This window comes from Sesamum indicum, linkage group LG6, assembly GCF_026168435.1.
Source record: "Sesamum indicum cultivar Baizhima isolate 11 linkage group LG6, ASM2616843v1, whole genome shotgun sequence".
NCBI lineage: Eukaryota > Viridiplantae > Streptophyta > Magnoliopsida > Lamiales > Pedaliaceae > Sesamum > Sesamum indicum.
Genome location: NC_142662.1, coordinates 17,674,830 through 17,702,731, shown reverse-complemented (window position 1 = coordinate 17,702,731; position 27,902 = coordinate 17,674,830). Strand labels below are relative to the sequence as shown.

The 27,902-nt window shown below is 36.2% G+C and overlaps 1 protein-coding gene and 1 non-coding gene across 2 annotated transcripts; one reads left to right on the top strand and one right to left on the bottom strand.

Annotated features, from left to right (window-relative positions):
* Positions 1 to 5,558: 5,558 nt before the first annotated feature.
* On the top strand, positions 5,559 to 5,629 carry TRNAG-GCC (transfer RNA glycine (anticodon GCC)). Its single transcript has one exon. It is a non-coding gene; the product is annotated as a tRNA-Gly (tRNA).
* Positions 5,630 to 5,721: 92 nt separating this feature from the next.
* On the bottom strand, positions 5,722 to 9,280 carry LOC105164290 (flavin-containing monooxygenase FMO GS-OX-like 4). The gene is made up of 7 exons (XM_011082909.3): positions 8,714 to 9,280; positions 8,064 to 8,134; positions 7,376 to 7,528; positions 7,199 to 7,281; positions 6,964 to 7,099; positions 6,689 to 6,862; positions 5,722 to 6,064 (listed from the first exon to the last, which is right to left on the bottom strand). The coding sequence occupies exons 1-7, from the start codon at positions 9,252 to 9,254 to the stop codon at positions 5,870 to 5,872; spliced, it is 1,353 nt and encodes a 450-aa protein (XP_011081211.3). The 5' UTR covers positions 9,255 to 9,280; the 3' UTR covers positions 5,722 to 5,869.
* Positions 9,281 to 27,902: the final 18,622 nt, after the last annotated feature.

Below are 27,902 nucleotides of genomic sequence, written 5' to 3'. Positions count from 1 at the left end.
CCTAGCAATGAGGATAACCAACAAGGGGAAGAAATAGTAAATAGAGAAGAAAATCAAGAAGAAAACAATAATGAAGAGCTTGAAAATGAAAATCCAAACACTTACCAATTAGTAAGAGATAGAGAACCTAGGGAACGTAGGATCCCTTCTAGGTTTAAAGATTATCACTTAGCTCTAAATGCTGAAAATTTAGAACCAAGCTCTTATGAAGAAGCTATAGAAAGTTCAAATTCCAAAGAATGGATAACTGCTATGAATGAAGAAATAAAAGTCTTAAAAAATAATAATACTTGGGTTTTAGTTTCAAAACCTAAAAATGCTTCTATAATTGACTGTAAATGGGTCTTCAAAATAAAAGAAGAAAACAATGCTAAAAGATTTAAAGCAAGACTTGTAGCAAAAGGTTTCACACAAAAAGAAGGCATTGATTTTACTGAAATTTTTTCTCCTGTGGTTAAATTTACTACTGTTTGAATTATGCTTGCATTAGTTGCTCATTTTAATTGGGAATTAAAACAAATGCATGTTAAGACTGCCTTCTTGCATGGAAACTTAGATGAACAGATTTATATGTCTCAGCCTCATGGTTTTGTTGATAAGAAAATCCAAATCTTGTGTGTTTACTCAAAAAATCCTTATATGGTTTAAAACAATCCCCTAGGCAGTGGAACAAAAAATTTGATCAGTTCATGCATTCTTTGGATTTTAAAAACAGTGCCTATGATCCGTGCTTATATTTCAAGTATGAAAACAATGTGCCCCTGTTTCTTGTTTTATATGTGGATGACATGTTAATAGCTAGTCCTAGTCTCAGTATGATTAAGTGCTTACAAAACAATCTACGTAAGAATTTTGAAATGAAAGATTTAGGAGATGCTAAGAAAATACATGGTATAAATATAGAGAGAAACAGAACCAAGTCAACTATTTTCTTAAATCAAACTTCTTACATTCAAAGCATTCTTGAAAAGTTTTCAATGGAAAAATCCAAATCATCTTCTGTACCCCTTGCAGCACATTTTCAATTAAGCAAAGAACAGTGTCCTAAAATAGAATTTGAAAAAGATAAAATGAAAAATGTGCCTTACTCAAATGCAATAGGTTCTGTTATGTACTTAATGGTTAGTACTCGGCCAGATATTGCATATGCAGTTAGCTGTTTAAGTAGATATATTTCAAATCCAGGTACTCCCCACTGAGAAGCTGTAAAATGGCTCTTTAAATACTTGAATGGTACTAAAAACCTTGGAATAACCTTTTCTAAAAACTCTGATGGTGTTAAACTTAAAGGTTTTGTGGACTCTAACTATGCTAATGACAAAGATAGTAGAAAATCAACTACTTCTTATATTTTTTACTCTCTGTAATGCATGCATAAGTTGGAAATCCCAACTTCAAAGTGTAGTAGCTCTTTCCACTACTGAAGCTGAGTATATAGCAACTACTGAAGCAATAAAAGAAGCAATATTGCTCAAAGGTTTAATTTCTGAAATTGGATTTCTGGAAAATAAACTTTTAGTTTACTCTGATAGTCAGTCCAGTATCCAGTTATGTAAAAATCCAGTTTTTCACTATAGAACCAAACACATAGATGTTAGGTATCACTTTATTAGGGATGTTATAAATAATGGAATAATCAATCTTGAGAAAATAAAGTCAGAAGAAAATCCTGCAGATATGGGAACAAAATGCTTAGCAATTGAAAAATTTAAAAATTGTCTTGATATGCTACACTTATGAACTGTTATTCCTTAACTCTTCTTTTATGCATGAAATGGAAGCTAAGGCAATTATGATAGCCTGATGACCCAACATCTTGGTTTAGACCAAGGTGGAAAATGTAAAATTATATGGTCCAAACCAAATGTCTGGGCCTTACTCAAATGGACGGCCAAATCATTAAAGGCCCAGAGGCCCACTATCCACCAACCCGACCCACCAAAGGTTCGATCCGGTTGCCTTATATTTATTTCAGTCTCTTCAACTGAAAAGCCTGATCCCCATTTCTTCTCTATCCCGTCTGCTCTCCTTCTCCCTTTACTCAGATGATTCCTTGGGTTCTTCCCCAACCCCTTGTCTTCTGAGCTTCTTCCCTTACCCAGAAATGGCCGTTAGTAACCTTCCCCATGACAACCTCTTTAAATGGCTGGTCTTGTTCGGTTCATTGCTAACGAAATAATCTGCTCTCTCTTCTCTCCTTCTCTGAAACTCTAAAATGCCTAAGTGGCAAAAACCTCAGAGCCTTTGTGGCTCTTCCTTTGTGGAAATTGAAATAGCCTTTGTGGCATATCCTTGGTGGATTTTCTGGAAACCTCTGTGGATTTTCTGATTTGTGCAACCTTGAATGAGGTTGTGACCTTTGGCCTTTGTAGGCCTTGGGTCTTCTGAGCCGTATTTTGCTTACTTCTGTTTATGTCCCCTTTCTCTGTAATATTGCATTTCCCTGGTTTATTTCTTGTAAGCATATTTATGCTTTATAGGCTTATTGTAATTTGTATTAGAAAGGTTTGTAACTATTTTTAAGTTTCTGTAATCTTATAAACTGTAATCTTGCCGGAGACCGATCCACTTACAACAAAACAGATTTTAAGACGGATAATATTCCGTAAAAAATACAGTGACATATTCAGCGTTGGAATTGGCCATTGGGCTTTCAGCAATAGATATTCTGATGGAATTAATCGTCGCTAATAGTATTAGCGACGAAAATAAAGGCTTTAGAGATGGAAAAATCCATCTCTGAAAGTCTGTTCTTGTAGTGTTTTATATATAGTTATATATATATGTGTGTGTGTGTGTATAGTTTTTTTTTTTAAAGATGATTCAATTATATATATTTTTAATTATATTTGTATGAAAAAACAATTATGATTTTATATAAATAATATTTATATTTTAATAAATAATTAAATGCACTCTAGTAATGGGTTAATAATATTTTTGTTAGACGTTCTACTTGGAGTGATAAATTTAAATAAATTATATAAATAATAAAATAATTGATTTATTTATTTTTATTGATTTTTTTACACAAGTAATACATTTTAAACAATTAACTATATCATATACTATATTATAAAATAAAAACTGAAATGCTCATTCTAATAATTACAGATTCTTAATTAGTTCAAATTATTAACATGCCAATTGCTTATGTATACTTTTAATGCCTCAGCATGAGAGAGGGCAAAATGATGACAAAAATGGTTTTAGGGCCTACATTTAGTGTAGTCTTTTTTATCAAAAATAAATACTATTTCAAAACACCTTAAAAACACCCAAATCAAATTAGATCAAACATTCATCATATTTTAGCCGATCTTTGAGATGGGCCAAAATCAAAACCAAACACTATGAATGTTTTTTCGACAAAAAATTTGGTTGAAAAATAATTATAAATGACAAAATGCAAAATTTAGTAAAATTGAGATGATAAGTTGGCATGAAAAAATTTAGATGCCAAAATATAAAAATAATCATAATTTAAAAGACAAAATATAATTAACTCTTAATTTCATTGTTTAATTTTTTTAAAATTTTAAAAATTGAGAGTAAAATAGTAATTTCCCACCTCAATTTAAGTTGACAACTAGAGTACTTTTCACAAGGGGTGTGAAGGATAATTTTTGAAGTTTGATATGGAGGAAAGTGAAATTTCGAGTATTTGGATGGAGTTCAATGTAATTAACCTAATTTTTATTGCTTGATACGAGAATAGTAGAAGTAACAAAGAGTGTCAGTCTAGTTAGAGGGTGTTTAACTAAGTTTTTATTTGAGTCATTTTATTAGTCTTTTATAACATTTTTTAAAAAGGTTGAATCTTATTTTAAAATTAAGTTTGTAATGTATTTGGATAAATAAAATATTAGAGTATTTAAAATAATAATTTTTTTATATTATAATAATAGCGAAAAAAATATCAAATTATTAGAATCTAAAATCATATAAATATATATTCTGTTGAAAGCGAGAAAAAACGTCAATTATATATGAAGGGTATGAGATTAAAGAGTTTAAAAGATTTTATTAAAAAGACGGGTTGAGCTTATAATAGAACTTGTAATCTCTCAGGCATCTTGCAAAATATTTTTAAAAAATTATAAATTCAATCAAACAGCCTCGTATTTTCAAATTAAGAAGTTTTCTTATACCAAATAACTTTGATGCCATCCATTTAGCTATATGTTCAACTAAATTATGAATTATTAAATCATATATAATCACAATATTTTTTATGTACGGTAATCTTACGAAGGTCACGCCTAGATTTCCCTGCAATGCATTTTCGATCTTCAGCTAAACTCTGGTCCATTTTGTTCATTAGGAAATTTATAGTCTAATTTCGTTAAAACCAAAACCCTAATATATATGGACCCACCGCGATTGTCAGATCATTTTGGTGTCTGTGGTTTATGTGGAATCGAGCAATTAGAAAAAACTTATAAACAATCGCCTTCCATGCTAACTTTTTAACTTGATATAATTGTTACAAGTTACGATCTTTATACACTTTTCTCGTGTGACTTATTTGATTTAAGTATCAAATAGCTATTACCGATTTCTTACCGGTGTGGTTCTAACGATAATGATATGTTTTGTAAATCTCCTAACCAAAGGATTTAAAGCTTATATTGCTCATTGAGAATAACAATTCCCTACATTCTCTCAAAATACCTTAACCCGACAAATTCATAACAACAATAATAGTATTTTAATTTCTTTTATAATTATATTTCTATCTGATAACTAACAATTCTCATTTAAATTGATTGTAGTTTTAAATCACATTCTTTTTTTTTTTAAAGGGTATCCGATCGAGTTCTTCTATCTAAATTCAAATTTGATTTTTAAAAATTTTCAAGTATCGAGTATTTGATTTTAAATTTTTTGATACTCGAAATTTTTTTTAAGAAAGTTCAAAATTTAACCCACACCCAAACGGATCAAGCTTGGGGCTCAAAATACCCAACCCAAACACCCGATGCTAATTTCAGAGGCTTTTCAAAATGATTAATGCTGTTCTTAATAAAATATAACATTACAACGTACATGAACGGGACCAACATAGGCCAAGTTAGCAAGAAATTAGTCACAATTAAAATTTCTTAAAAATTGATTATCTATCTGTACTAATTAAAAAAAAATCTACTAACAAATAATGGTTATTTACACCGGGACATTAATTTTTTAAATTATCGAAAATATCTCTTATGTATTTTGCAACTATCCCCACTTAAATTCTTACTCCCATCTATATATCTATACGAATTTTAAAAAAGAAATATCTTTTTTCACTCACAAACGGTTTGTGATACCGCAACACCAAATTTTGTGTGTGTAGATAATATCCCTAAATTAATTTTTATTTATTATTTATTTTCTGAAATATGATATGTTGTTTATATATTTTGCTCTGATATATAATATATTTTAAAGTTTAAAAAATTTATTTATTATATACACATAGGGACAGCGTACCATAATGATTAGTAAACCAAAAAACGTACGCTAATATGAATGTTTCACCATCTGTCTTAAGACGAATGCAGTGTGAACAAGCACCAGTGGTCTAGTGGTAGAATAGTACCCTGCCACGGTACAGACCCGGGTTCGATTCCCGGCTGGTGCATATTCTTTTCTCCTTTAATGTTTTGCTGCTGCTTCTCACCTTCCGAAGATGAAGATTAAGTGAACAACTGTAGTTAACAAAAAATGAAGTGCAGAACTGCAAACATTTTGGAAATATTGTTATTCCAGAGTTCAATAAATGTATCACAATACATCTCCAAGAATAATTATTCAATTTCCCAGGTGAACCAGTTATAGTTGCAGATACAGCAAATTTTCATCAGAAGCTATGGGGCTGTGGCTATACAGAGCCCACCGTACTGCGTGTTTTAAAGTCCTCATGAGCCTGTGAGATCAAATCTTCATCGTCCCAATGGTCACGGTACATCTCAGGCATGCTCCTCTTCATCCGTCCAGCCGCAAAATACATTTTCTTTCTCCATTCTTCTGTCAAAGGAGAGCCACTCTTGGCCGCCAGCCAATCGTCATACTCAAACTGCAGATACCGAAAAAACAACATTGTTTTATATGTAATGGGATTTCATACAACTCAGAAATAATCTTCTGCAAGGCTGTGTAGGACTACAGATCATATTAGAATATAGGCTGATTGATGTATTCACAGTGTCAAGCATCGATCCATGCCATACTGGAAGAAGAGAGTTCATTGCAAAATCAGGACAAAGAATACATTATTAGGGAATACCTCCATGAATACTGACAAAGAATCCCAAGCTGCATTTAGATTAATGGATTTGAACTTTGAAGTTAGGGATTTCAAATTCATAATAACAAACACTTCGGGTTTACTTAGAATGATTCTTTTATAAAGGATTTCAAAATTTTCAAGTCTCATTTTGAACTATATTATGTACAATGTTGGTGATGTTAATTCTTTTAATGTGTAATCATTTCAAATCCTTTCTCCAAATCGCGGAATGCTCCCATCCAAATGTAGCTTCAAGGAACAATTTTAGAAAAGGGAGCTGATAAGAAGTTGACGAGGCAAGATAGGTGTTGCCAAAATAACTTATTATTTCATCTTTTATAACTTCAAAACAGAAAGGAAGCTTTCTTCTTTTCCTTTTTTTGGACTAATAGAGGGTCGGTGAGCATTTACCTGATCTGCATCCAATCTATGAGTATATCCCTTAGGAATTCCAGATGCTTCGAGTGATGAGGAAAAGGCTTCAGTATCCCTCATCATTTCCTCTTTTGATGGGAGAGGAATCCGACCAGATAAAACTCCAGCAATCCATTTGCTCTGGAATTCAAACAAGAGAAACGGAACAACCTACAACAGATTAAGCAAAAGGTTGTTGTGATTGTCAATTGTACAAATTGTCATAATACGTAATAAGAAGGAACAGTGCATTATGTGAAAAATCATCAAACCTTCCGTGGCAAGCCAATAAAAGAAAGCCAAGGGGCCAATGCTGGCGGGAAAATGTGCTTATAAAGAGGACCAACTCGATTGTCGTCCACACTCACAATGCCATTTGTTTCAAGAAAAGGAAAGTGATACTTGTAGCTGCAAAAGGAAGAAAAAACTGTTCCAACAGGTCTTTCTCCATTTAAATTTAGTTTGTCACTACTCAACTATAGGGAAGAGCTTCTACTCATTACCCACCCCGTGCAGTGAAGAATAACGTCGGCACGGACTTGAGTTCCATCTTGAAATGCCACTTTACCATCTTTGTGAACACTGTTGATCTGCAGATATTGTCATGCGAGCATTATTATCTAGTTAATTGTGTGTATAGAGTGTTAAATGTTCAACAGTTCCTTGTGACTTGATCAACTTCACCATGGAATGGAGCCAGATATTGTCATGGCCAGACAATTTCCCCAGCCGTCCAATTTCGATTGATCTAGATGTAATATGGACTTCTGTGGCAACTTTAGAAATGTCTCTGGAGATATCATCAGCACTTGTAGCACCACCGATTATCACCACAATCTGCAAATTAACCCAAGCTGAAAACCACACTGGAGCAGCACATATTTGATGATTGTACGATAAAACTGAAATTATTAACATATCACCGCGACTGAATGTTCTCCTCAAATTTCAGAAATGAGCTTCCGCTACACTACACCCTTCACTTCACTTTAACTCTTATGTCATTTTGGCGTGTACCACAAATTTCATCGTCTAGATGTTTTAATGTCAGTAAAGCATAATTTTGATTTCATCACTTTTTCTTGCAACTGAACATGATGCACAGTTTGTAGTCTACGCATATTGTGGAAAATAAATTGCATTACTATGAGATGTACAGATTGTGGCATACCAAAAAGCGAAAACAGAAAACGAAAACGGAGATTTGTAGACTTTTGAGGATTGTCCATTAGCAGTTTATGCTCAAGCAATTCAGGAAATTCTTGAATGGAAAAAGTGATACAAAACATTTTAATCCACACTGCAGTTACCCTGTAAAATGGATTTGGATATGCAAGCTTTAAGGAAGGAAAATAATGCACCTGACACATACTTGATCACGAAATGGATCAGGAACGCGATAGTTATGGCTATGAATCTGCTTTCCCGGCCACACTTCAATGCCTAAATGTGATAAGAACACTTTATAAGATCCACAATCAAAGGTTGCATTGAGATACTAGAATTTTCCAGTTATGAAACAAGGAAGCATTTCAGAAACAAGATGATGACTTAAGAGTAATATAATTCTTTTACCACCAAATACATATCTTTGAACCCTCATTCCTCACTACCATAAAGAACCAATTTTTATAAACAGAACATGTAAATTACAAGTAGTTGATTACAATCCGCATTGAACATAATAAGAGTGAACATTTTTAGCTTAAGACGCCATAATCCACTCGAGGAGACACTGAAATTCCACTAAATTTACAAATCTGACCAATTGAGAATCAGTATCATCTCACAAAAATTAGCAACATAAGCTGTTGTAAACTGATAGTTTTCTAATTTTTCAGCTAAATGAACAGACATGCTCACACGCCTTCTAAACAATCAACTTGAACACTATTGCAACAAGGGCCTAATACAAAAAATAATTGGACAAAAAGCAGCTGATTGCAGAAAACACTCAGTTCTAATCTTTATCATCCATTCTGATAAAATAAAAACAAGAAAGAACAAAGAAAAGACACTTACCGGGTATTTCTGCAATACGGGGCTCCGTATAATGCCCGTTGCACACCACCACAGCATCATACACCTCATCATCTTTATTCCCCTCACTCCCACTTCTCTTCCTTGATCTCACCATCCATTTCCGATCCTCCATCAACCCCACATGCCAAACCTCACTCCCAAACCTCACCAACTCACGAAGCCGAAATTCTTCAGCAAAATCTCTCAAATACTCCAACACCTCCCCATGACCAGGAAACCTCCTCCCATCCCTCCCGGGTTTCCGGCTCGCCACAAACGGGTAGACCCGGAAGCCCATCACTTCCCTGGGCAGGTTGGTGCGCAGCGACGCATAGAGGCTGGAATGGACTATGTTCCGACTGGGATCGACTCCTATCGGGTCAGTCTCTATTTCGGGTGTGTATGCCCACGTGCCCCCTATCTGGTTTTCCCTCTCGTAGACAACCACTTTGTGTCCTTCTCGCCGAAGTTCCAGGGCGGCACAGAGGCCGGCAGCACCAGCGCCTACGACGGCGATGGTCCTGGAGACAGGTGAAGGCATCGCAGGGAGGCGGAAGTGGGTGTTAGGAAATGGATCGGGTTAAGATGGATAACAGGTGGAATATGAAGGCAGTAAAAGACACACGAATTTGTTAACCCAGTTTGGATATAAATCCTACGTCTGGGGGCGATACCAAGCCAGGAGAAAACACTCAAAGAGGAGAAAAATTGAGGAGTACAACACACACACACTTGTATGCAAGTCTTCACCACACGTGAAAGACAACACTCACCCTCGTCTCAACTCTTTCTTTTCTCTCTACTCTATTCTACTTTGCTCTATAAAACAATGCTAATAAGAGTAGTATATATAGCCATGACTTATCCTTTTTCCAACTCAACTTGGGATTTCTAAGTTGAATGAGGTTATCCTTCTCCAACTCAACTTTGAATCGGGTTATCCTTCTCCAACTCAACTTGGGAATTCTAAGTTGAATCAGGTTATCCTTTTCTTCTTCAAATCAATCTTCACAACTTAACAATCTCCCACTTGAAGATTGATTAGCTTTTCTCCACTTCTTTCTTGGTACCGCCGGGTTTGTCCACTCTAGTCATCAAGGCCAGTCGAAGCCGTACACAGCTTCAACTTCGCCATCGCAACCGCCTTGGTCAGCATGTCCGCAGGATTCTTTTCTCCTTGGATCTTCTCCAGCTGCAGTGCCTTCTTCTCCAGAAGTTGTCGGATGAAATGGTACTTGATCTCGATGTGCTTTGTCCGCGAATGGAACGCGGGATTCTTTGCCAGATGGATCGCACTCTGGCTATCGCTATGAAGAATCACATCTGCCTGAGGTTTCCCTAATTCACCCAACAAGTGTTGCAGCCAAATGAGCTCCTTAGCTGCCTCAGTAACTGCCACGTACTCAGCTTCCGTCGTGGACAGTGTGACAACCTTCTGCAACTTTGAGACCCAGGATACGGCTGTACCGCCATATGTGAACACGTACCCTGTAGTGCTCCTCCTTTTGTCATAGTCACTCCCTGCAAAATCAGCGTCAACAAACCCAAACAAGGTAAGCTTGCCCTTACCAAACACCAATGCTCGGTCCTTAGTACCCCTCAGGTACCTAAGAATCCATTTCACAGCTTCCCAGTGCATCACTCCTGGATTGCTCATAAAACGGCTAACTACTCCCACTGCATGTGCTATATCCGGTCGAGTACAGATCATAGCATACATCAGGCTCCCAATTGCTGAGGCATACGGTGTGACTCTCATCTTTGCACGTTCGGAGTCAGTCTGGGGCGAATCACTGTTGGATAGTTTGAACTGATTTCCCAATGGCGTTCCAACCGGTTTTGCATTTTCCATCTTGAATCTGCATAATACCTTCTCAATATAATCAGATTGAGATAACCATAATTTACCAATACCTTTGTCCCTTGTGATTTTCATGCCCAATATCTGTCTTGCTTCGCCAAGATCTTTCATGTCAAACTTCCTTGATAACTGATCCTTGAGCCTATTGATCTCCTTGACATTTGATCCTGCTATCAACATGTCATCAACATACAGGAGTAGAATGATAAAAAACTCATCGAACCTCTTCACGTAGCAGCAATGATCAGCATTGCATCTAGAGAAACCTATCTCTAGCATGAAGTTGTCAAACTTCCTGTACCACTGCCGCGGAGCCTGTTTCAATCCATACAGGCTTTTCTTCAGGCGACACACCTGCTGATCATCTCCATTATACCCCTCTGGTTGTACCATGTATATCTCCTCCTCAAGATCCCCGTGTAGGAAGGCTGTCTTTACATCCATCTGTTGTAACTCCAAGTTCTCTGCCGCTACCATGCTCAACACAAGACGAATAGTAGTTAACTTGACAACAGGTGTAAAAACATCAGTAAAGTCAATACCGTATCTTTGTTGGAATCCCTTTACTACGAGTCTTGCCTTGTACCGCTTCTTCCCGTCTGATTCTTCCTTAACCCGATAGACCCATCTGTTCTGTAGGGCCTTCTTTCCTTTTGGGAGCTGACACAATTCCCATGTGTTGTTTTTCTTCAACGAGTTCATCTCGTCGTTCATCGCAAGCTCCCACTTGCTCTTGTGGACATCATTGACTGCCTCTGCGTAACATTCGGGTTCTCCACAATCAGACAAAAGCAAGTAATAAAGAGAGGGGGAGTACCTATCTGGGGCCCTTCTCAGCCTCGGTTCTCGACCTAGTGCCAAGGGTGTGCTGCTTTCAGTAATCGGTTCCTCCGATACTGGTTCTGGCTCTATCTCCGTTTGTTCGGTTTCGTCCGTCTGAACTCCCACTGAATCCGTATCTGCTGGTCTCATGATCCCGGAATTTGAAATATCGAGATCAACAAATTCCCTTTCCTTCTTGTCATCGTCCGGGCTTACCTTCCTGTCGTTGTACATTACATCCTCATTGAATATAACATTCCTGCTACGAATTATTTTCCGGTTTTGATCATCCCAGAATCTATACCCAAATTCGTCAGTCCCATACCCAATGAATGTACATTTAATCGACTTAGCATCCAGCTTAGTCCGATCATCGTTCAAAATATAGGCTGAACAACCAAACGTACGTAAGAAAGAAAGATCCACTTTCTTACCACTCCATACCTCTTCTGGTATCCTGTTGTTCAACGGGACAGAAGGCCCTCGATTGATCAAGAAAGCAGCCGTGTTGACTGCATCTGCCCAAAACATCTTTGGTAGTCCGCTCTTCAATCGCATGCATCTCGCACGCTCATTCAGTGTTCTGTTCATCCTCTCAGCAACGCCATTTTGCTGAGGTGTCCCCGGGATTGTTTTCTGCATTCGGATTCCATGGTCGGCGCAGTAATTCTTGATACCTTCACTGTTGTACTCGCCACCGTTATCCGATCTGAGACATTTCACTTGTAGACCTGTCTCATTTTCCACTAGTGCCCTCCATCTCCTGAATGTATCAAAGGCATCAGATTTTCTTTTTAAGAAATACACCCATACCTTTCTAGTGGAATCATCGACGAATGTCATGTAGTACGTTGATCCACCAAGAGATGACACTGGTGCTGGCCCCCACAAATCGGTGTGAACAAGCTCCAACTTTTCTTTCCTCGGAGTTCTTCCTGTGGTCAAGAAGCTCACCCGCTTCTGCTTTCCGAACACGCAGTGTTCACAATGACCCACCTCCACCGATTTTAACTCGGGCAACCGTCCTTTCGACTTCAGCACGTTCATTCCTTTCTCGCTCATGTGGCCCAAGCGATTGTGCCACAGGTTAGCCTGCGATACAGTTCCTGCAAAGGGAATGTTTGAACTAGATCCTCCCGCCATGTAGAGCGTTCCCGACTTTAGTCCTCGAGCCAAAGTCATTGCTCCCCGACTGATCTTCCACTTCGCGTCTCCAAACGTCGTGTGGAATCCATCACTGTCCAGCTGTCCGACTGAGATCAAGTTCCTTTTCAGTCCTGGTATGTGTCTCACATCATGTAGGGTCCAGCATGACCCATTCGTTGATTTGATCCGCACATCTCCCTTTCCTACAATCTTGAGGGGTTTGTTATCTGCAAGATAAACTAAGCCAAAATCACCTGAGGTGTATGGCTCCATGATGTCTTTGTTGCTGCATGAGTGGAATGAGGCCCCTGAATCCACAACCCAATCATCGGAAGAACTGCTCACACTCAACAAGAGTGCATCCGTGATCTCCTCCGTCGCGGCATTCGCTGTTCGGCCCTCCTTTTCCTTCTTTGGCGCCCGACATTCGCTTTTCATGTGTCCGGGCTTCTCGCAGTTCCAGCACACCATCTCCTTCTTGCCCTTGTTCTTCCCCCTGGACCTTGACCTTGACCTTCCACGGTATTTACCCCGTGTGTCAGGTCTCCCTCTGGACTCTGTATGTAGCGCAGAGCCAGATGATCCACCCGTTTGCTTTCTACGGGTTTCCTCGTTCAACATCATGTCTCTGATGTTGTCGAACTTCATCTTCTCCTTCCCAGACGAAGTGCTCACTGAAGTAACAACCACATCCCAACTGTCAGGTAAAGATGAAAGCAAAATTAACGCTTTTACCTCATCGTCAAACACGATATCCACAGACGCCAGCTGTGTCGTGAGTTGGTTGAAGTCATTGAGGTGATCGGCCACCGACTTCCTCTCCTCCATCTGCAACCTGAATAGTTTTTTCATCAGCATAACCTTGTTCATTGCTGAGGGTTTCTCGTACATATCGGCAAGAGTCTGTAGAACTTCCTTCGTGCTCTTTGCTCCCTTCACATGATAGGCGACATTCCGAGAGAGCGACAGGATTATTGCGCTCATCGCCTTTCGATCGAGCACCTTCCATTCTTCATCACTCGTCTTCTCGGACTTCTCTGCAAGTGGTTCGTACAGGTCCTTCCCGTACAGGTAGGCCTCCATCTGCATACGCCAAAACCCAAAGTCGGAACCATTGAACCGTTCGACTGGAAACTTTCCCTCCATCTTAACTCCTTGAACCAGGCTCTTGATACCAGTTGTTAGGAAATGGATCGGGTTAAGATGGATAACAGGTGGAATATGAAGGCAGTAAAAGACACACGAATTTGTTAACCCAGTTTGGATATAAATCCTACGTCTGGGGGCGATACCAAGCCAGGAGAAAACACTCAAAGAGGAGAAAAATTGAGGAGTACAACACACACACACTTGTATGCAAGTCTTCACCACACGTGAAAGACAACACTCACCCTCGTCTCAACTCTTTCTTTTCTCTCTACTCTATTCTACTTTGCTCTATAAAACAATGCTAATAAGAGTAGTATATATAGCCATGACTTATCCTTTTTCCAACTCAACTTGGGATTTCTAAGTTGAATGAGGTTATCCTTCTCCAACTCAACTTTGAATCGGGTTATCCTTCTCCAACTCAACTTGGGAATTCTAAGTTGAATCAGGTTATCCTTTTCTTCTTCAAATCAATCTTCACAACTTAACAGTGGGGTGGCGTGTTCGGGTTCGGGGTGGGAATTGCCATTTTGTCGATTCGTGGAATCGGCAAGAATAGAAAATAACTCATCTTTCTTGGTATTTTCTGTGTGCTGCATGTGCATGTGGTAATTGGACCTCATTGGTGGCAGAGAATTGCACACGGATGACATTTTCGAATTTTGCAAGTCATGAAGGATCGGATCAATGCTCTAGAATTTTCTTCTGCAAGATAGCTCAGCGACGTGCTACTCGGAGAATCTTGTAAATAAATGATAATACGGGACCACCTACTCAGAGCCAGAAGCGGTTATCATGAGTTTGTCTCCTTCTAGGCTCTGTCAGCCGGAGAAAGGCGGACGTAGGTGATAGATATCCGGTATTTGAGGCCATGGCTAGACATGTCCTCAATGAGGAGGAAGGTTTTCAGCTCCTTACACCCGTCACTGCCGTTGACGTCAAACAGGCAGTGTTCGACATTGCTGAAGATAAAGTACTTGGACCGAATGGGTTCTCATCGAGTTTTTATAAAGCTGCCTAGCCAATCGTGGGTCCGGAGGTTATGAAGGCAATCTTGAGAGTTCTTTACCACGGAAAAACTGTTGAAGCAAATCAACACCACACTTTTGGCACTTATCCCTAAGGTACATGCCCATATAGCTTGCGATTTTGGGGAAACTATCCACAATTGATTGACCATGGCTATCATACCTAGGTGCTTGTATATTATGTGATGAGGGCACAATGGAGACACATACTCATCTATTCTGTCGATGTCATTATGCCAGAAGATGTCTGACAGTGATTCGGTGGATTGTTCAGTTTGAATGGCCTAATATAGAGTGGTCACGGAATGTTGAGTGGGCTGCAAGGAAATGGAGAGGAAAACTTATCATTAACTTGGCTTATCGTGCACTTCTGGCTGCTTGCATTTACCACATTTGGAGGGAACGAAATTTAAGACGCTTTAACAATGGATCCAGATCTAAGCTGGACTTAAATCCAAACACGTTTTTTTGGGATGGGTTTTCAAATCATAATCGTGTTTAGAGGCATATCCCAGAATCAAATTTTGGTGGCTGGGACCCTAATCCACACCAATCTAGTTCTTTTAATATTTTTTTATATATTTATGTATGAAAAAAAATTGTATTTTATTTATATTTACATATAATAAATGAAATAATGATTTAAATACTTTTATGATATTTTTTTGTGGTTGTATTCTTTTAAGTTTTAATTATACATAAGTCACCTATATCTTGAAATTTTTTAATATTTTAAAGTGTAACATAGGCATATATAAAATTAAAAAATTAATCCTTCAATAATATTTTAAGGTGGTATTGTTTTTAAAAGTATATAGTTTTACCATTTTAAAAATTTTAAAGTGGTCCTAAATTATGGGTTTGGATTCAGTCCCAGGTTCGAGGAAATCTTAGCTTCTGGATTCGGACAAATTTACTCGAAACCCAACCCGTTGTCATTCCTACTTTCTTCACTGTTAGGATTGTTTGCAATAATTTAAACTTTTATGAAAAAAAAAGTTGCAAGTTAAACAATAACGAAAGTTATAAGAGTTGAAACCAGAAATGAAAAGTTGAAAAAAAAATTAAAATTGGAGTATTTAAAAAGTAATTTAATATTTATAATTTTTACAATAATCAACTTATTTTAAGCAATTTAAGAATATAAATTGTAAAGTTCCAGTAGTTTCATCTAACTCTTTATAGCTCCATGAAGCTCTTGAAAGACTTATTATAGTCTAGAAAAAGAATCTGATAAACCAAATACCAACAACTTAATAACTCAGAAGGAACTCCTCGCTTTTAACTCATGGCTGCTAACTCCTAACTCAGAGCTCAAATTATAATTTTAATAAACCCACAATTATAATTTATCCTTTCTATCTCTCATCACTTCATGTTTTGTTTGCTCACAGACTTTTTCTCTTTCTCATTCTTCACACCATGATTGTTTTTTTTGACATTTTTTTACATTGTCACCTAAAATTTTTATAAATTAACAATTTCTGGACCACGTAATTTTATTAATCTAAAAAGGTATTAATTAATAGATAAATTAATAATTTATTAGTTTTAAAAAAATTCCCAATTAAACGAATCTACATTATATTATTCATTAATAAAATATATGCATTGTATTGACTAATTGAATAATGTTCATATACAATATAGCTAAATTAAATATAATGCATCCCCTAAAAAAAATAAAGTTCATTATACATAGTACATAGTACTAATTAAAATTTAATGCAAGTTCATGTATGATAAGGAAATCAACCATTAAATTGTAGCTAGTGTTGTTGAAAGTCCTATTGAGGATGAAACTGAACACGGTGCAATGCCTTTGCAACCAATTACGCGGAATGAAGCACTCATAACGGCAAATAATTTTTCACAATTTTTTGTTGTGGTATCAGAACGCAACACCGGATTTGGATGCAGTAAGGGAAGCTAGAGATAAAATACAACTAAATTTAATATTAAGAAGAAACAAACAACAATAGAATCATATTTTATTAAGTTGTCCTAATTAGATTTGTAATTTATAGAATTATTAGTTTATGATATTGAAGGGACCATAAATTTATATAAGGGTCTTCCAAAAAATTATTATCTTATTAATTTATCAAAATTATTAATTTAGACCTTGGGCCAAAGTTGGGACCGAGAAAAATTATTATTTTAAAAAAATTATTAATTTATCGAGTGTTAATTTATAGAAGTTCTACTCTCTCACTCTCTCACTCTCTCGCTATATATATATATGTGTGTGTGTTTCACTTTTCTTTTGACCAAGCTTAAAGTCCTTCCTATCTATAAGGATAAATGTTGGAATCCTTGGAACTCAGGCTGATATGAATTCCCAATGCAACAGGATGGAAGATCAAGCTGCTGCAGGTGGTCGGGTTGCTGATGTTGCTGTTCATCCCTTGGACAACGGATAGAAGAGAATCGCGTTTTTGCATTCACGCCTTCCTTTGTATTTTAGCTTTTTTGTACAGTCATGGGCTTATGTCATTTATTCGGCATGCTATAGGTCCACGTAAGCATGTTAGTTAGTTGCGGATTAGTTAGACAGTTGGGAGGTAATTCAGTTTATTTAAAAGGGAGAGATCGTCTTCTTCATTTTTTGATTGTAACAGAACACTTGAACAGAAATGGAGTTTGGGCCTTTAAAGGGCGATTTCTCTGAACAAGATTGCATTTTTACTGCTTCTTCGAATTGTGATTTCTACATGGTATCAGAGCCTTCATTTTGAAGGTCTCTTGATACGTCTGTTCTACGGTTTGTTTTCTGTAAATTGCTGAGATTAGAAGCCTAGTCATGGTGGATTCTCGAACACTGGAGACCGATCAATATGAAAGGGATGTCTTGTACCTTCATCCCTCCGATAATTCGAGCTTTGTGCTCGCCTCTTCACCTCTGATTGGCACCAACTATTTGACATGGAGTAGAGCGGTTTATGTCGCTCTTGGCTGCAAGATGAAGTTAACCTTCATCGATGGAACTTTTCCTCGACCGGCAATAGGCTCTGCTCTGTTTGAACAATGGAGAAGAGCAGATCTCATGGTTACTTCATGGTTATGGAACTCGATTTCGAAGGAAATCGTAGAAGGCTTTATGTATGTGAGCTCTTCTCGTGAGCTTTGGTTGGAGATAGAGGCAAGATATGGCCGTAGCACTGGACCAACGATATATCAGTTACAGCGGGAGATTTCATCGATTTCGCAAGGAAACATGACACTAACTAGTTACCTGACGAAACTGAAAAAGCTATGGAATGAGCTCTTTTGCCTATCACCGCCACCTAAATGCACTTGTGGAGGATGTTCTTGCGGGATAAACAAGGCTATCGCAGAGACGAACAGTGCCACACAACTCATGCAGTTTCTCATGGGGCTCCATGAGACTTTCGATAAAGAAAAGAGCCAATTACTTATGATGGATCCGCTACCTGACTTGGAGAAGGCTTTCTCCATGACTTTTGCTGTGGAACAACAACGTAGTGTGCAGATGAACCTTGTTGACAATGCCAATAATACAGCATACCAGGTGGCTTTAAGAGACAGTGGAGGACCGCGTAGGCAAGTACAGAGGCGCAGAACAGTGTTCGAAAAGGATAAGCGAGGCTTGCTTTGCTCTCATTGCCATAAACAGGGACATTTGAAGGAAACTTGTTTTCAAATACACGGTGCACCTGAGTGGTATAAAGCACTAAACGAGAGGAAGAAACAACCCGGTGGAGCTTATAATTTTGCAGGGAACTTAGACACTAAAGAGGTGGACAAAACAGATATGGTGGCAACCAAAGCAGATGCACAAACGGATGTTGTCAGTATGGTGGCAGAATTGCTGAAACTTATGAAGAATAAAGAGACGAGATCAGATCCTATTTCAAGCTTTGTGAATTACATTCAATCTGATGAGGAATTTGCAGGTAATACCTCTGTTTCTAACACACTTGGAATGGATGATTGGATAATTGATTCTGGGGCTACAAATCACATATGTGCGCATTTATCAAATTTTGAGTCATATTCTGTTCCTATTCGAACACATTACATCTATCTTCCTGATGGATCAAAGAAAGCAGCTGCATATGTTGGTTCAGTAAAATTGACAGATGACGTTAGACTTGAGTCAGTGCTTTACATCCCAAACTTCTCTGTCAACCTTATTTCTGTAAGTCAGCTTTGCAATGGAGGCAACTACAGTTGTATGTTCAATCAGTTTGGGTGCGTGTTGCAGGACCAGGTGACTAAGAGGGTGCTGGTCAAGGGAACATTGCACAAAAGATTATATACTGTGAAGGCCCCTGTTTCTGCAAGTTCTATTTCTTCTTGCAAGTTTTCCCCTATATCTTGTACTGTTTTTTCTGAATGTAATGAGAATCTTTGGCATGCTAGATTGGGGCATGCCTCTATGGCAGCTATCAAACATATTCAAGAATGTAATCTCTCGAGTAATTCGTTGGAAATGAAGTGTGAAATTTGTCCCAAAGCAAAACAGTCCAGAATTCCTTTTAAATACAGTGACTCGCACACTACTACGCCTTTTGAGCTGGTTCATTTGGATGTTTGGGGTCCATACAAGACATCCACCTTGACGGGTTGCAATTATGTCTTGACGATCTTGGATGATTATAGTAGATCATTGTGGACATATCTTCTTAAACAAAAGGATCAAGTGGTTTCTACGTTGCACACCTTCATCATTATGGTTGAAACACAGTTTGCAGCTAAAGTTAAGGTGATTCGATCGGATAATGGATCCGAGTTTTTGAATATACAATGTGCAACTATGTGCCAAAGGCTGGGAATTATACATCAGACGTCGTGTGTTTATACTCCCCAACAGAACGGGAGAATTGAGAGAAAACACAGACAATTGCTCAACATTGCCAGAGCACTAATGTTTCAAGCTGCTCTACCGCTTCGGTTTTGGGGCGAATCAATATTGACTGCTACCTATATCATGAATAGAACTCCCACACACATTCTACATTGGCGCACTCCTTTCGAGTTGTTGTTTGGCACTGTACCTACATACGGGCATCTTAAAGTTTTCGGGTGTCTCTGTTTTGCAACGAACACCAACCCACACAAATCTAAGTTTCAAAAAAGAGCTCACAGATGTACATTTCTTGGATACTCGCCGACACAAAAGGGGTATAAAGTGTACGATCTAGAGGATCACACTTTCTTTGTCTCTAGAGACGTGGTTTTTCATGAATTGGTCTTCCCTTTTGCCCAAGAACAGGCTGCAGACTCGCTTGATTGTCCTCTTCCAACCATCACAGCTGGGGTCAGTCACAAGGATACTCAGGCCACTGCTTCAAGCCCACTTGCATCTGCAGCACCATTTGATTCCACACCTGTGTCTACTAGTGGAGTTCAGCATGATGACAGTGCCTCATTTCATCAAGATAACAGTGTCTCAAGCTGCCAACCTCCTCTTCGAAGGTCCACCAGAATTACCCGCAAACCACTTTGGTTGGATGATTTTGTGTGCCACAATAATTCCATTTCTCTGCTCCCAACTTCAGCAAGTTACTCATCCTTTGTAGCATCATTGACGACCTTGCAAGAGCCTCGTTCATTTGCAGAGGCTGTGAAGCATCCTGAGTGGAGGGCGGCGATGGATGCTGAGTTGGAGGCTTTGGAACGAAATCAGACGTGGAAGTAGACAACTTTACCTGCAGGTAAACGAGCTATAGGTTCGAAATGGGTGTACAAGATTAAACTACGGGCAGATGGGAGTGTTGAGCGATGTAAAGCACGCCTCGTGGCGAAGGGCTTCAATCAAGTGGAGGGGGTTGATTACACAGAGATTTTTTCGCCTGTGGCGAAGGCAGTTACCGTTAGACTTTTCTTTGCTTTGGCTGCAGCTCGGGGTTGGGTGCTGGAACAATTGGACGTGAATAATGCTTTTCTTCATGGGTACCTACAGGAGGACATTTACATGACACCTCCTGCTGGGTATAAAGTGGATTCTGGTCTCGTTTGCAAGTTGGAACGATCGTTGTATGGCCTGAAACAAGCCTCGCGACAATGGAATGTCGAATTGACGCTGAAGCTGCAGCAATTTGGTTTCAATCAGAGTGCACATGATCATTGCTTATTTCTTTTACACACTGCTAATGGCTTGGTTTCACTCCTTGTGTATGTCGATGACATACTTCTTGTAGGTGCAGACATTGATGATGTTAAGAAGGTTAAAGCCTACCTGCATCAACTCTTCACAATTAAGGACATTGGCCAAGCTCGTTATTTCCTGGGTTTGGAGATTGCTCGCAATTCGCAAGGGATCTATCTGGCTCAAACTAAATACGTGATGGACATTCTTGCTGACACCGGCTTAACTGATGCTGAAATTGCTGCTACGCCTCTGCCACCTGGGCTCAAGTTGAGCTCTAACACTGGTTCTCTGCTTCCGACCTCCGATTCATATAGGCGCTTGGTCGGACGATTACTTTATCTCAGCTTCACAAGGCCTGACATTTCTTACTCTGTACAGCAGTTAAGTCAATATGTCAACCGGCCTTGTGAAGCTCATTGGAAAGCTGCACTCCATGTAGTCCGTTACCTAAAAGGTTCGCCTTCCCTTGGATTGTTCTTTCCCGCTGCCAACTCTCTTGAACTTCAGGCTTTCTGTGATGCGGATTGGGCATCGTGTCCTGATTCCAGACGTTCTTTAACTGGTTTTTGTGTGTTCCTTGGGCCGGCTCTTCTTTCTTGGAAGACTAAGAAGCAGTCGACTGTGTCTCGTTCGACCGCCGAGGCTGAGTATCGGAGTTTAGCAGCCACGGTATGTGAATTGCGTTGGTTGTCGTATTTGCTTACTGACTTTGGGGTTTCAATCACTTTGCCGATTTCACTTTCATGTGACAATAAAGCTGCAGTCCATATCCTTGCGAACCCAGTTTTCCACGAGCGGACGAAACACATCGAAATTGATTGTCACGTTGTTCGTGATGCGTATAAGGATGGATTTATCATGCCTGTTTTGGTTCGGAGTCTTGCTCAAATTGCCGATATATTCACGAAATCTGTTTCTGTCAAGCTTTTCAGTTCGTTCGTCTCCAAGTTGGGCCTTGTGTGCTTTGCCCCCGTTCCCACTTGTGGGGGGGCTGTTGGAATCCTTGGAACTCAGGCTGATATGAATTCCCAATGCAACAAGATGGAAGATCAAGCTGCTGCAGGTGGTGGGGTTGCTGATGTTGCTGTTCATCCCTTGGACAACGGATAGAAGAGAATCGCGTTTTTGCATTCACGCCTTCCTTTGTATTTTAGCTTTTTTGTACAGTCATGGGCTTATGTCATTTATTCGGCATGCTATAGGTCCACGTAAGCATGTTAGTTAGTTGCGGATTAGTTAGACAGTTGGGAGGTAATTCAGTTTATTTAAAGGGAGAGATCGTCTTCTTCATTTTTTGATTGTAACAGAACACTTGAACAGAAATGGAGTTTGGGGCTTTGAAGGGCGATTTCTCTGAACAAGATTGCATTTTTACTGCTTTTTCGAATTGTGATTTCTACAATAAATTACTTCAAACATCTTATCAAGTTAAGTCTGATTATACAAATATATCTTATCTTTATATAAAATCACAAAAATATCTTTGAGGTTGTAATTATAATTATACGTTCATCTCCTATTCTGGGGCAACTTTGGTTAATTAATACACTTCTGAATTAAATTACATTTATACCTCGGTAAGAAATGTATTAATAATTTTATAAGAGATAAACAATATTTAATATTTTTAAATTTAAAAGATGTCGAAGTAATTTATCCTAGTCATAATATAGCAAGGGCATTCAACCCAAGGACAAAAGTGCATTCACTGTATGTAATGCATTAAGGGAGGGTGAATCTGTAAATTGACCCTAGGCCCCAGTATCCTGAGACGAATATAGTAAATACTCACAAAAGACATATAAGAAAGGAAAAGAGAAATAGAGGAGCTCTAATCAATTCACTGTCAAAAAGTTGATTTTTACACATATAGTAAGACCGCGGCTTTGGTATTATGATAAATGGATATTATTTATTACGATTAAATATAAAATTAATTAAAAAATTTAAATTTTGATCATGATTATTTGGTATTTTTTCATAATTTTAATCATGATCAATACATTTGATATAATTTTTAGTTATAACTGATGTTTTAGCTCTACATTCATAAAATGGGTAATAATCATTATGCCGAAATTGATTAATATTCATTATTATTTTTTATTTTTAATTATGATATTTAATCATAATAAAATGTTATACTCCTTGTGGTTCTCTTGGAGGAGGAACTCTTCTAAAAGAAGTGCTAGTGTATGTTTGGGGTAATAGTAATTTAATTATCTTTTAATTTTTAGTGTCACTAGTTATGAAATCTTCACTTTTAGTCCTATAATTTTAAAAAAGTAGTATTATTGATTCTATGATATATTTTTATTAGATGTTTAACGGAAAAACCACGAACCCATTAAGTTTATAAGATCAAAATTACTATTTTTTTGAAGTTATGATAAAAAATAATGATTTCATAATCAATAAGATCAAAATATAAATGCCGTTACAATCACGTGCTCCATTAAAATATCTAACAAAAATATGACATGAGACTACAAATACTATTTTTTTACAAGTTTCCGAATGAAAAGTGAAAATCCAGTAAGCATAAATGACAAACACTTGTTCCATGCTTTTACAATTTCTCAATTGGGACTTCTTTTGTTCAATTTATTGACTTTCTCCTCCTTTTACCAACATAAATTTCTTATTGTTTTATAATAATTTACACACAATCTGTTGTACTGAAAATCCAAAACAAGGTCTTTGAAAAAAATTTGAGTGATTGCTATCCTTAACAAATGGAGTACAGCTAAGTTCGATCAGTTGTAAACTTAAAAAATGTCACTGTTAGACCCATAGTGGGAAGATCTTTGTTATAGCTTTTCGATACTTAAGTCAATAGGTCGTCAGAAAAATAATAAAGAAGGTCCTAAGAATATTAGAGTGTAGCAAAAGATATACTTGTTGCATGGAGGACGATTATTTATAAATTACTTCCAACTATATGATTTCACGTGAACCACAAACACTAAAATGGTCAAGAGTCATAGTGGGTTCATACATATAGGGTTTAAGATGCACGGGGACCGCATCATAAAGACCTTGAGTTAATAAAATGGATTCCAGTGTTTGTCTATAAATCATAAATACTCTATGAATAGGTCTTGATACGGCATTCATAAGATATATTGATGTGGGAATATTTTATTAAGGTTTCTTAGACCTTCCCGGTGATATACCTTCAAACCTCAAACAAGCTTTAGAGCCCAATTATAAATTCAAGGTCTCTAAAACCAGATCTTTAAGATCTGCAAAATATACACCACTCTTACCTTCAAATCACTAAGTATTTGTGGCACAACTGAAATCGTACAATTATGTGTCCTCTATAAATATTGGCTTTCTGTGTGACTGATACAACTTTTGGTACTCTACTATTTTGTATTACACTTCAATATCCTTTTAAACAAAATCTTTGATTTAAGCATTGAAAAGCCATCGTAAAAACAACTCCAACTTGGTTCTAACCATGTGTGCAGTTTGCAGACATATATTTGGATATTAAAGAACAACCTTCATATTTAGAGTAGCAATTACCCATAAAACTCACTAAAAATACCTTATCCTGTTTCTTTTGAACAATATATACCCCACAATTCACAATGCAGTCAATAATTATAGTTTGTGATTGTAAAAAGATTTTTTTTTATATTAATATATATATATATATATATATATATATGTGTGTGTGTGTGTGTATTTGGGGTGAGTGGATTAGAGAGAAGGCAGTTGTTAAACGGTAAATAAGGCAGCAGTCATCATAGTATATTTCGTATCTCCATAAAAAGTGACTCTCTCCTTAAACCTCTAAATTCTTGTTACATCACAATATTTCATTGTCAACGTACTCTGCCAAGCTACATTTATTAATTTTAGGTGTAAAGTATATTTTATGTTGGTTTTTATAATTTTTGATCCAATTTTTTTTCAACTTATTATTATAATTTTGTAAAATTTATACTTTGCCATATATCACCGTCTTTTATTGATTTTTTTATTGGAAAAACATCACATGATGTTCATATGTGAAAAATATTACATCAGATAACTTTAAATTAATATCGTATGTACAGTATGTTTGGATTCATTTTTTGAGTGTTTTGTGAAGATAGAGAGAAAAAAAATAAAAATTAATATGTGTTGTAGATAGTGTCTGGAGGAATTTGTTTTTGAAGATAATTTAAAATAAGTGTTGTATGTGTTGTATTTTGGGAGACAAAAGTTACTATTCATTGTCAAATATATCTCTTATATATATATATATATATATGTGTGTGTGTGTATAGTATTTTATTTGTGAGATGATTAAATTATATATATTTTTAATTATATTTGTATGAAAAAACAATTATAATTTTATCTAAATAATATCAATATTTTAACAAACAATTAAATGCACTCTAGTAATGGGTTAATAATATTTTTATTAGATGTTCTATTTGGAGTGATAAAAATTTAAATAATAAAATAATTGATTTATTTATTTTTATTACATTTTTTTACACAAGTAATACATTTTAAACAATTAACTATATCGTATACTATATTATAAAATAAAAACTGAAATACTAATTCTAATAATTATAGATTCTTAATTAGTTCAAATTATTAACATCCCAATTGCTTATGTATACTTTTAATGCCTCAGCATGAGAGAGGGCAAAATGATGACAAAAAAGGTTTCAGGCCTACATTTAGTGTAGTGTTTTTGATTAAAAATAAATACTATTTCAAAACACCTTAAAAATACTCAAATCAAATCAAATCAGACATTCACCATATGTTGGCCGATCTTGAAAATGGACAAAACCAAAACCAAACACCATGAATGTTTTTTCGACAAAAAGTTTAGTTGAAAAACAGTTATAAATGACGAAATGCAAAATTTAGTAAAGTTGAGATGGTAAGTTGACATGAAAAAAAAAAGTTAGATGCCAAAATATAAAAATAATCATAATTTAAAAGACAAAATATAATTAACTCTTAATTTCATTATTTAATTATGTTTTAAAATTTTATGAATTGAGAGTAAAATAGTAATTTCCCACCTCAATTTAAGTTGACAAATAGAGTACTTTTCACAAGGGTTGTGAAGGATAATTTTTGAAGTTTGATGTGGAGGAAAGTGAAATTTCGAGTATTTGGATGGAGTTCAATGTAATTAACCTAATTTTTATTGCTTGATACGAGAATAGTAGAAGTAACAAAGAGTGTCAGTGTAGTTAGAGGGTGTTTAACTAAGTTTTTATTTGAGTCATTTTATTAGTCTTTTATAACATTTTTTTTAAAAAGGTTGAATCTTACTTTAAAAAGAAGTTTGTAATATATTTGGATAAATAAGATGTTAGAGTATTTAGCATAATAATTTTTTTATATTATAATAATAAAGAAAAAAATAATCAAATTATTAGAATCTAAAATCATATAAATATATATTATGTTGAAAGCGAGAAAAAACGTCAATTATATATGACGGGTATGAGATTAAAGAGTTTGGAAGATTTTATTAAAAAGACGTATTGAGCTTATAATAGAACTTGTAATCTCTCAGGCATCTTGCAAAATATTTTAAAAAAAATATAAATTCAATCAAACAACCTCGTATTTTCAAATTAAGAAGTTTTCTTACACCAAATAACTTTGATGCCATCCATCTCGCTATTATTCTACTAAATTATGAATTATTAAATCATATATAATCACGATATTTTTTATATAGGGTAATCTTACGAAGGTCACGCCTAAATTTACCCGCAATATTTTGATCTTCAGCTAAGCTCTGGTCCATTTTTTTCATTAGGAAATTTATAGTCTAACTCCGATGAAACCAAAACCCTAATATATATGGACCCACCGTGATTGTCAGATCATTTTGGTGTCTATGATTTACGTGAAATCGCGCAATTAGGAAAAACTTATAAACAATCGCCTTCCATACTTTAGGTATAACTTTTGTTGCCCTAACATTGTTATGAGTTACGACTTTTATACACTTTTCTCGTGTGACTTATTTGACTTAATCATCAAATAGCTATTATCGATTTCATTGTGGTTCTAACAATAGTGATCTATAGATCTCCTAACCAAAGGGTTTAAAGCTTATATTGCTCATTAAGAATAACAATTCCCTCCATTCCCTCAAAATACCTTAACCCGACAAATTCGTAACAACAATAATAATATTTTAATTTCTTGTATAATTATATTTCTATATGATAACTAACAATTATCATTTAAATTTATTATAGTTTTATGTTAGGAGTGCAAGGAGACTAATTTATTGTTGGATATAAAAGAAATAAATGGTCAAAGAAATGCATATTAATTGTTGCCTATTTGAATTATTCCAAATTCTAGCAGGTCTTTCATTTATGGTCTTCTTCTTATATTATGATGAAACTGCATGGTCAACCAATTGGAATTATTGAAAATTCTTTGATAGTTTGGAAAATTCTAGTCAAGATTCTAAGTGAGTGAATATAAATCAATCACATAATAAATAATTTATGTTTATTATATTCACAACTAACAACACAGTGGAAAGTTGATTAGGTTTCGATTACTGCTGATTAACCGTGATCAAAATTTAAATTTCGCATTATTTTTATATGATTGTGGTAAATAATATTGATTTGTCATGATTTTTAAATAGTTTTCGGGATTTTTAAACCGTAGTCATTTATAACGTAGGGTACGATCTATCTTTCTGATGTGTTTAATTTAGGAAAAAATGAATTAATTATTTTTATGCAATTGAAGGTGTTTCTTCTTGTTTTAATATTCTAAAGCAATAAAAGGGAATCGTTATGGTCTTAAGATGAATAGGCAAATATGCATATTCTATGCGCTATGATTTTTAGGATTAAATACAGTTTACATCCCTGAATTATTCATATAGTCTCATTTATATCCCTAAAGTATGAAAGATATTAAAAATATTTCTGACAATATAGTTTGACATTGTTAGGATAAAAATGCCTTTCTCACTTACCCATGTACTTTTTATTTTACTCTCTGAAATATGTTTTATTAAAATATCTCGCCCAAAACTACTTATAGTAATTTAAA

Coding starts and splice junctions, on each gene's coding strand:
- LOC105164290 (XM_011082909.3), bottom strand. CDS start 9,254: ATGCCTTCACCTGTCTCCAGGACCATCGCCGTCGTAGGCGCTGGTGCT. Junction 8,135..8,713: donor CCGTATTGCAGAAATACCCG/GTAAGTGTCTTT, acceptor TATCACATTTAG/GCATTGAAGTGTGGCCGGGA. Junction 7,529..8,063: donor CTGATCCATTTCGTGATCAA/GTATGTGTCAGG, acceptor GTTAATTTGCAG/ATTGTGGTGATAATCGGTGG.